Source organism: Podarcis bocagei, assembly GCF_964188305.1.
Source record: "Podarcis bocagei genome assembly, chromosome: 6".
NCBI classification, from domain to species: Eukaryota; Metazoa; Chordata; class Lepidosauria; order Squamata; family Lacertidae; genus Podarcis; species Podarcis bocagei.
The window spans coordinates 67,160,591-67,170,040 of NC_138130.1; the positions used below are offsets into that span (position 1 = coordinate 67,160,591).

The window sequence follows — 9,450 nt, forward strand, 5'->3', positions numbered from 1 at the left end:
GGAATCAGAAAGCAAGTTTATTTTTTCAGTAGTGCCTGACTTACAGTATATTTCTAATATTTTTTCAGTGCATCATTTTTGTCAGTTTTCATTACTTTCCATGCAAGCTATACAATACTTTAGAAGGCTTATGATAGTGACAACAGCATATAATAGCTAATTTCAGAAATTGCTAGTAGCCCATTTGCACTATTTATATAATTTAAATACTGAATTCCAGGAATTCCTGAAGACTCACATGGGGAAAGTACAAATGTTGAAGAATTGACACCTACAAGTGAAAACGTTGGAACACCACATTCAGGTATGTAAAATGGTAACATATGCATACTTTACCCAAGAGCTGTAAATTGTTAAGGCAAACTCAGGCTCTCTTCTCCCCGCCCCCCTGAAATACTTCTATCTCCAGGGCAGGTTATAGCTATTTATTTTTTCTACTTTAGGTTTTAATAATGTTGTCAAAGATAATTCAAAGTGTTTTTAGTGTGGTAACTGATTAAATGTCATTGTTTGTTCTATCAGATAATGATGTGTCTGACCAACTGGAAAGTAGTATGGAACTAGAAAACGATCCTCATCTTGACATAACCTGCCAGACACCAGGTGAAGGTTTATCAAGAAAAGAGACAGAAGAGCAAGGAAGCGTGAGTCAACAAAGTACAGAGTCCACTGCCAACTCAAATAATACAAATCATGAACCTCAATCCCAACCAGATCCCTCAGGGCTTGCTTCTCATGAAGAATCATCTATGAGAAGTTCTGCTTTCCAAGAAACTGATGATAGTGATGATGACCCTGTTCTGATACCAGGAGCCCGGTTTCGTGGAGGAGTAGGCCATAGGTTAGTATTGTGGTGCGCTCTCCCCTCCTAAAGACAGTTCTGTTGAAGTAAAAAATGGGAAATCATGCAGCAGAATCATTCAGACCTCTTAAAAGTTATGCTGTCAACATGTATTCATGATAGGCATGAAGGATTAGCCCTCATTTCACCACGAGATTCTACTTGCTCTACTTGGATATTAAAATTCTACCTCAGTGCATTGTCTTTTTATATTTTCAGTTGGATTTGCATAATTGTCTATGTATTGTAGCAGATCGTGTGATCCTTCAATGACCTGGACTCTCATACTGAAGGCAACTATCCTATACACATTTACCTGGGGTTAAATTTCAGTGGACTCAGCAGGACTTACTTCTCAGTACACATATATGATTGCGCTGCAGGAGTACATTGTCCCATATGTTTATTTATATGCCATGTCTGCATAACAGGCATATATAAAGAGGTTCACTTAGTCGCTTTTTCATGCACATGGAATTCTCTTTCCTTGTACTTAACAGAGCTTGATTGTCTTCCAGGAACTTGGAAAACATTCTGGTTGTATTTGTTTTTAGTGACTAGTAGAAAATTGATATAGAATTGTTTGCTTTTTCTCTGAAGAGCTTGACACAGTGTTTATGGTGTTTTCACCATTTTATCTTCACAACAACCTTGTGAGGGTGGGCTGAGTTTGTGTAACTGCCCGAGGTCACTTAGCGTGCTTCATGAGTGAATGGGGATGGTTAAATTGGACGTGGAGCACTGTACAGTTTCTTAACAATATTATATACATTATTTTTATTTGAATGACTTCAGCTGTTACTCCTTTCACTAGATATATAAGAGGAACAGCAGTAGGTGGTAGAATATTGAGGTAATTCAGAATTACCATCCCATGCAGAATTATGATTACTTCCTTCATTGGTATGGTATCTAACCACCTTTTGTACTGGTTACTATACAAGCTTTAAATCTATTGGACTTCATGTAGAGAGGGTGACAGTGGAGAGTAATTTTAGTTGTATGTTGTGCCCCCCCCAAATAAAGGTAATTGCTGTGTGAAAGGTTTAACAAGTCTATTAACCTCTTTAGTGTGTTCATTAAAGATGAATGCAGTGTAAAAATATACAGTGGAAGTAAAGCCCAGGTAGTTCTCTTTTGTTAAACACATATTGTATTTTTCATGTGTCACGGCTTACGTGATTTGTTGATTAACATAATATCTAGTTACTGTAAACCATGGGAGGGGAGCTCATGTTCTGCTTGCTGGTTTCCCATAGGCATCTGGTTGGCCAGTGTGAGTACAGAATGCTTAACTAGATGGGCATTGGCCTGATCCAGCAAGCTATTCTTGTGTTCTTACGTTAAAATGATTATATTGCTTGAATGCATCCATTGGCTACCGTATTTTTCGCTCTATAGGACGCACTTTTTCCCCTTCAAAAATGAAGGGGAAATGTGTGTGCGTCCTATGGAGCGAAGAAGCCATAGCCCCGTGACCCTCTCCCGGCTGGAGAGGTGGCGCGCGGCTATGGCAGGAGCCTCTTTAGCCGCACACCACTTCTCCAGCTGGGAGAGGGTCGTGGGGGGCTTCTTTAGCTAAACAAGCCCCACAGACCCTCTCCTGGCTGGAGAGGTGACGCGACTATGGCAGGAACCTCTTTAGCCGCGCACCACCTCTCCAGCCGGGAGAGCGCGTGCGCGGCTAAAGAGGCTCCTGCGGTAGTCGCGCGTCACCTCTCCAGCTGGGAGAGGGTCGCAGGGGGCTGCTTTAGCCGCGCACGCACTCTCCCAGCTGGAGAGGTGACGCACGACTATGGCAGAAGTCTCTTTAGCCGTGCACCACCTCTCCAGCCAGGAGAGCGCGCGCGCGGCTAAAGCAGCCCCCCGCGACCCTCTCCCAGCTGGAGAGGTGACGCGCGACTACGGCAGGAGCCTCTATAGCTGTGTGTCACCTCTCCAGCCTGGGGAGCGCGCGGGGGGGGGGGGGGGCTATGGCAGGAGCCTCTCTGCTGCGCGCCTTTCCCCGCTCCCCGACCTGCTCTTTGGGGCTGGTGGTGGGCTTCCTCCTGCCAGCCCCAAAGAGCAGGTCGAAAGGAACCTGAAGCCTGGAGAGCGAGAGGGGTCGGTGGGCGCCGACCCCTTTCGCTCTCCAGGCTTCCAAGGTAGCCGTCTGAAGGCGACTGAACACACCTTAAACGGCACCTTGTTTTAGAGGAGGAAAACAAGAGGGGGGAAATTCTCCCCCTCTCTGCGCAGCGCCTCCTGCCGCTTCGCTGAAGGGGTGCTGGGCAGAGAGGGGGAGAATTTTTTTTTCTTGCTTTCCCCCCTCTAAAACAAGGTGCGTCCTATTGTCCGGTGCGTCCTATAGAGCGAAAAATACGGTAATTGACAGCTTCTGCTTCAAATGCTGTCAATGGGTGACCTGCTGGTGGTGCTTATAAAATCCTCAATTTCATTATTGGCACTGAGTATAATACTCAAAAGAAAACTTGCACAGGCTGTATTTGCATGCTCAAGCTCTGCTGTCCTCCCTCTTTTTGTTGTTTGAGAGTAAAAGCAAATGTTTAATAATGTATCAAAAGGCAAAGGTTGTTTTATATGGGCTAGTGGTCTAACGCTCTAGGCACAATTAGCCTGCTTAAATCCCATTGAGGTTACTGGGATCTAAACAACCAAACTCTGAACAGGACTGCAAACCAGGTTATTATGAAGCTTTCTAACAATGATGGCCTTCTGTTCATAATCCATAGACGATCTGCTGTAGCTCGCATTCAGGAGCTCTTCAGAAGAAGGAAAGAGAGAAAAGAGATGGAGGAATTGGAAACACTGAACATTAGACGCCCTTTAATAAAAATGGTTTACAAAGGTCATCGAAACTCCCGGACAATGGTACATAGTTTATTGCTAAATTTATAATTTGGTTTGCTCTAGATATGTGTTATACTAATTATTTTAGAAGAGAGCTTATAAGAAAAATTAAGATATATGCACATCATAATACAGTTATGGTTACTCAAGAACCTTTGCAAAGTCTTAGTCCGGAGCACTGTATGCCTGGTCAACATTATGAAATAACTTTGAATTCAAAAGAAAAGTAACACTCTCCCCTGGTGTTATAATGGACTTGCATGGGTTTGGCTTCTTCATCCACTCGAAGGCAGGAACAAAATCGCCTCGAAGAAACCTCAGACAAACTATTTTGCCTCTGTTCTCCTGAAGTAGCAAGTTACATTTTTTCCCTTGCTGGGGGCAGTTGCCTAAGACATTTTTTCTCTCTCCTTTTTGCTTCTCCATATCTCAGGCTTGTATTTTGAATCTGTGTTGTATTGCTGTGTGCTTATGGTATTTAGGACTCTTGTCTGTTCCCTTGGTGCCCTGGACTGTTTGAGTGTGTGAAGCTTCATTTCCCTGTGTTTCTCATGGGTGTTTCCTTGCAATTGATTTTGTGATTATTTTTACTGCAATTTATTTGTTCAGTGATTTCCCCCGACATGTAATTTTCTCAGTAATGACCATCATTCTTGAGGAGAGCCAAGTAATAAATGTGACATTATTGGCAGTGTGAGCCACCAGAGGGCGCCCAGTAACCCTCCAACTTCTTTCATGGATTAGGAGAGCTAGGAAGGATCTGTCAGAGGAGGAAGGCACCTTGTTGTTAGCATCTGTCTGTCTTGAGAAACAATGGAGTGTGCCTCCAACAGTGATGTCAAACTGTTGCGTTAGGCTGGGCAGTGTCCTGGGCTGCCCAGACAACAGGACCCCCTCTTGGCCTCACTGGTGTCCAAAGGAAAGGAAAGCAATACATTTGGCACATGCTTGGCTTCAGGAGTTGCTGGAAGGAGGCATACAAGGTGCCATCCAACCGTCTTAGGGACACCACTCCGGATTTCTGGAGGGTTTTCTCCTTCGCCTTTTCTTCTCCCAAAGATATCTCACAAGGCAGCAGAGGTTTAGGATCAGAGTTTTCCTTCTCCTTGATGGGCTACCTTCCCAGATTGACAGGCCCCATATTCCCCTCACTTCCCTCTACAGCAGATGCAGAATCTGCCTTCTTTACCATTAGACCCACTATTGGTCTCATCTGCTCAGTCAGTTGGAGCCTGTCTTTGCATGCAGGGGAGGTCCCTAACTCACTGAGGGTGCAAGACCTATTGGCTACCCTCTTCTAGGGTACCCTCAGGTGACCACTCGAAGCCGTTCCCAAGGTGTGAATGCTGTTGCATGCTGACAGCTTCTTGGAGCCACAGGTGAGAGCTGAGTGCAGGGTGGAGACCAAAGGTGACTACTCCAGAAGGAGCATGGCATTTCCTCCACTCCCTGGAGAATCAACATTGTCAACTGTGATTCAAGTCTGGGAATGAGTTTCTAGAGCCCTCCCCACCACAATCGATGCAATCAGTCTTCAGTACTGCTCCTCAGCAGTCAGCCCCTGTGCAGCTGTGGATAAAAATCAGCAGTGATTCTTTAATGATCTAGCAAAATAATAACAGGGAAGCTTATTCAGCAGCCCTTATTAACCTTTCTTCTGAAACTTTTGTTAGGTGGAAAGCTATTTAGTCATGAAGCTTTAAAAGGTGTGTTGGTGGAGTTCAAAGAAAAAGGCCATGCCTTTGAAGGCTATTTTTACCCAATTACCACCACTGCCAATATTTTTGTTCCCCAAGGTCTTCTGAAAACGGTAGGGATTTTCAGTCTGCCCCTGCTGCCTAGAACAGATCCAGGTTCTAGTCCTGAGGTCAGTGGCAGCAATCTCATGCATTTATGTCAGGTTGCTGCCCTGCCACGTTTAGAGAATTTGCAGAAGTTGTTGTTCTGTTGGTGTTTTGTATAGGGGTATGGTACCTCGGGTTACGAATGGTACCTCGGGTTCCGGAGGTCCGTTCTTAACCCGAAACCATTCTTAACTTGAGGCGTGCTTTTGCTAATGGGGCCTCCCGCTGCCGTCGCACCACCGGCGTGCAATTTCCATTCTCATCCTGGGGCAAAGTTCTCAACCCGATGTACTACTTCTGGGTTAGTGGAGTTTGTAACCCGAAGTGTTTGTAACCCAAGGTACCACTGTACTTTGTTTCTATGTCTCTGTACTCTTTAGCTTGGCAAGAATGTAATTGGTCACTTCAGGGTAACAGAGACAAAAGACTTCCTTTGAGCCAACTGTATTCCTGCCTTTGAGTGTTTGGGGAGGCAATCTTAATTGAGTCCACTATAACATCACATAGAAATATGTTTCCAGCTAAACCAACAGTCCTTTCTATTTAGTGCTGCTTAGGGTCTCTTCTAAATAGATGCTTTAAACATTGTATAGGTATATATATTGTATATAGTATGTATATTAGCTATAGGTACTATGTAGGGCCTTGGGGTACTTTTTTAAATGGATAGTATCATTTGAAACAAACTTTTTTTTAAAAAAATCTTTATTTAAAAGTAGTGGGCACAGTTCTGCCCTTGCTAAGGTTATGGATAAATCAAACCACTGTTTGAAGTTGGCTTATTTCAGCTTGCCTGCATTCAAACCTAATGCTAAATTGCTGTTTGTTAAAGATGGAAGCAATTGCGCATAGCCATGTCAGGGGATGGAAAGGAGTTGTGAAGTCTGAGGCATGTTCATATGACACTGAACCATAGTTTAGTGTTGTGTATGAATACAGCCTGTGTACAACTTTGAAAGTGAATTAGAATGTCTCCCAGCTGTGCATACTAACCATAATGAAATGTTTTGTTCCCCCCAATTTATTTTCTGTCTAGATAAAAGAAGCCAATTTTTGGGGTTCTAACTTTGTTATGAGTGGTTCAGATTGTGGCCATATCTTTATCTGGGATCGGCATACTGCTGAGCACTTGATGCTGCTGGAAGCAGATAACCACGTGGTGAACTGTCTGCAGCCACATCCATTTGACCCAAGTAAGATTGTTTTTCTCTCTATAATTTACAGGCATATGCATAGCTTGTAGGGAAGCCCTTGAAAACACTTGGTTTCATCCATGTTCTACCAAAATGATAGGTTATTTTTAATAGTTTGCAGTCTGGAAGACCTTAGCTAATTTGTGAAGTGGATACTAATGAGAGATCTTGTCTTAAAGTTATCCTCATAGTCTGTTTCAGATCATTGCCTACATGTCGCAAATTATGCACATGTGAATGCTCCCTAGGGAATAGAAGTTCTAAGTGGAACATAAGAGTGAATTTAAAAGTGAATTTTTTCTAAGAAATTGGGGCCAGGGGGCAGGGTGCAACAAAGTGTGCCATCCACCAAATATTGTTTGTATTTGCAAATGTAAAATAATGGCTACTTAATATATTATTAAATTGTTTTAGTTCTAGCCTCATCAGGTATTGATTATGATATTAAAATCTGGTCCCCACTAGAAGAATCCAAAATCTTTAATCGGAAACTTGCTGACGAGGTAAGATGATATTCTGTAGTAACACTCCTATTTCTATAATTTTCTTTCCTGACAATATTGAAGTTGCTTGTGTTTGAGGAAGTTAATACTTTCTGTGCATCACTAATACCAATTTGTAACTTAGAAGAAAACAATAATTTCATAGATGTATTGCCATAAAAAGACCAGTTCACAGTGTGAGATGTGTCACTGTTATTGGAGCATGGAACTAGGTTCTATGGCACATGCAACATGGATTGAAATATAGTACAGTGGTACCTTGGGTTACAGACGCTTCGGGCTACAAACTCTACTAACCAGGAAGTGGTTGCTCCAGGTTAAGAACTTTGCCCCAGGATAAGAATGGAAATTGTGCACCAGCGGCACAGCGGCAGCAGGAAGCCCCATTAAAGAAAGCACGCCTCACTCAGGTTAAGAACCGTTTCAGGTTAAGAATGGACGTCTGGAACGAATTCAGTTCTTAACCCGAGGTACTACTGTAAATTCTGTTATAGAAGTGAACTGATCATGAATAGCCTCAAATTGTTAAAGAGTTGTGCGCACCAGTGAAACATGTATTGGGTAAAGAGAAGTCCTAGTGATACAGTGTTTATGTCAGATGCTCATATAATAGTGGCACATAAATATATACAACAAGCCTTATTTTCTAAATCTGCTCTGTTAAATTCTTGCTCAGTAACGATTTCACTTCCTCTCTACCCCTACCCCAGGTTATAACTCGAAATGAATTAATGCTGGAAGAAACCAGAAACACAATCACTGTTCCAGCTTCTTTTATGCTAAGGATGTTGGCATCTTTGAACCATATAAGAGCAGGTAGGAAGATTCTACAGACACTTTTTACTGAATGAATTGATTTGTTACGGTCACAAACCAGAAATCACTTTTGACTAGATTTCTTGTGTGAGGTGTTTCATTTCAACTAGTTGCCATTTTGGGGCCAGACTGCTCAAAAGTTGTATTTTTCAATACAACATTTTGGTTCCTGAAATTCGTTCTGATTGTGCAGATAAAATATCATGGATAGACTTTTAAAGGATGTGTTGTCAGTGTGCGAAAACAGGCAAGATCCAAGGATCCCTAGGCATCCCCGGGTGGTGGAGACATCAGACGCCATCCTAATGCCTGGGCAAATTATCTGAATCAGAATTTTTAGCAGCTATTCATATTTTTCCCCCTACTGTGTTTCCATCATATTTGTAAAAGGGAGTATATATGTTCAGTATACCTTAAGCATTTCTACTTCATTCATCACTAGACCCTGGACAGTAGTTGAACAAAATGTCATTTTGTTTTCTGAATTGGAAAAATGGCTTTCAAATTGGTTCTGTCATTTAACAATTACTCCCATATTTTACAGACCGGCTGGAAGGAGACAGGTCTGAAGGATCTGGCCAAGAAAATGAAAACGAAGATGAAGAGTAATTGGCTCTTCTCTGAAAGCACCTAGACGTCATGAAATTTGTATAAGTCATGAATTATATTTTTCCTTACAAAGCTTTAGTGCAATTTTAAGGTTTTGCTTTTGAGTAACCTAACGTTTTGATTTTGAATGAATGTGTGCATGACTTGCAAAAGTGTGCAAGTAAAATAAGCAAAATATTTTTAAAATGTTTTGCAGTGTATGAGGGGTGCTAGAAAATGCGAAGTGCAATATTTTCCCTTAACTTGCAAACATGGGAGCTTGGATCAGTGTTTTAAAATAACTTACCTTATAGTGAAAACATTGGTTCAAATAAATTTCTATACCTGCTATTTGCATGTTTGTTGCTTTCTATTAAAAGATGTGGTTGTTTTACATTTGTGTTTGTCTTTTTCTGACCACTATGTGAGGAAATCAACACATCACATTCTCTACTGACTACAGAAATTTCAGTTTCCACCCTTCCCCACAGAAATCCTATTGGGGTTTGGAGACTTACATAACTTGTAAGTTGACTAGAAACTTATTCTGCCTTCTTAAAAGACATTTAAGTCAGAACTTTTATTTTATGTGCTAAAGTTAAATGTTTCATTTTAGGAATGTGTGACTATATAGTTTCTGAATTGCTTTGGAAGCTCTGATAAAAAGCAGCTTGTCATGCAGCACAGAAGACTGCTGTTGCAATACTCGACTGTGTGCACAGATCCAGCCATGTAGCCTTCTGGATCAAAGTCTGTTGGGAAAATGGGCTATATTGATGGTACTGTATCTTAATGCTAATAATAAGGTAGTGGGT

General features: G+C 41.9%; 1 protein-coding gene across 4 annotated transcripts in view; it reads left to right on the top strand.

Moving 5' to 3' along the window:
- DCAF6 (DDB1 and CUL4 associated factor 6) overlaps positions 1-9,029 on the top strand; it is a 52,208-nt gene extending 43,179 nt beyond the window's left edge. For all 4 annotated transcript variants that reach the window (XM_081199212.1, XM_081199213.1, XM_081199214.1 and 1 more), the window contains 7 exons: positions 221-304; positions 523-841; positions 3,574-3,712; positions 6,572-6,728; positions 7,143-7,231; positions 7,942-8,047; positions 8,592-9,029. In XM_081199212.1, the coding sequence (XP_081055338.1) occupies positions 221-304; positions 523-841; positions 3,574-3,712; positions 6,572-6,728; positions 7,143-7,231; positions 7,942-8,047; positions 8,592-8,656 (959 nt within the window). In that variant the 3' untranslated portion in view covers positions 8,657-9,029. The remainder of the gene's footprint in view (positions 1-220; positions 305-522; positions 842-3,573; positions 3,713-6,571; positions 6,729-7,142; positions 7,232-7,941; positions 8,048-8,591) is intronic.
- The last annotated feature ends 421 nt before the right edge of the window (positions 9,030-9,450 follow it).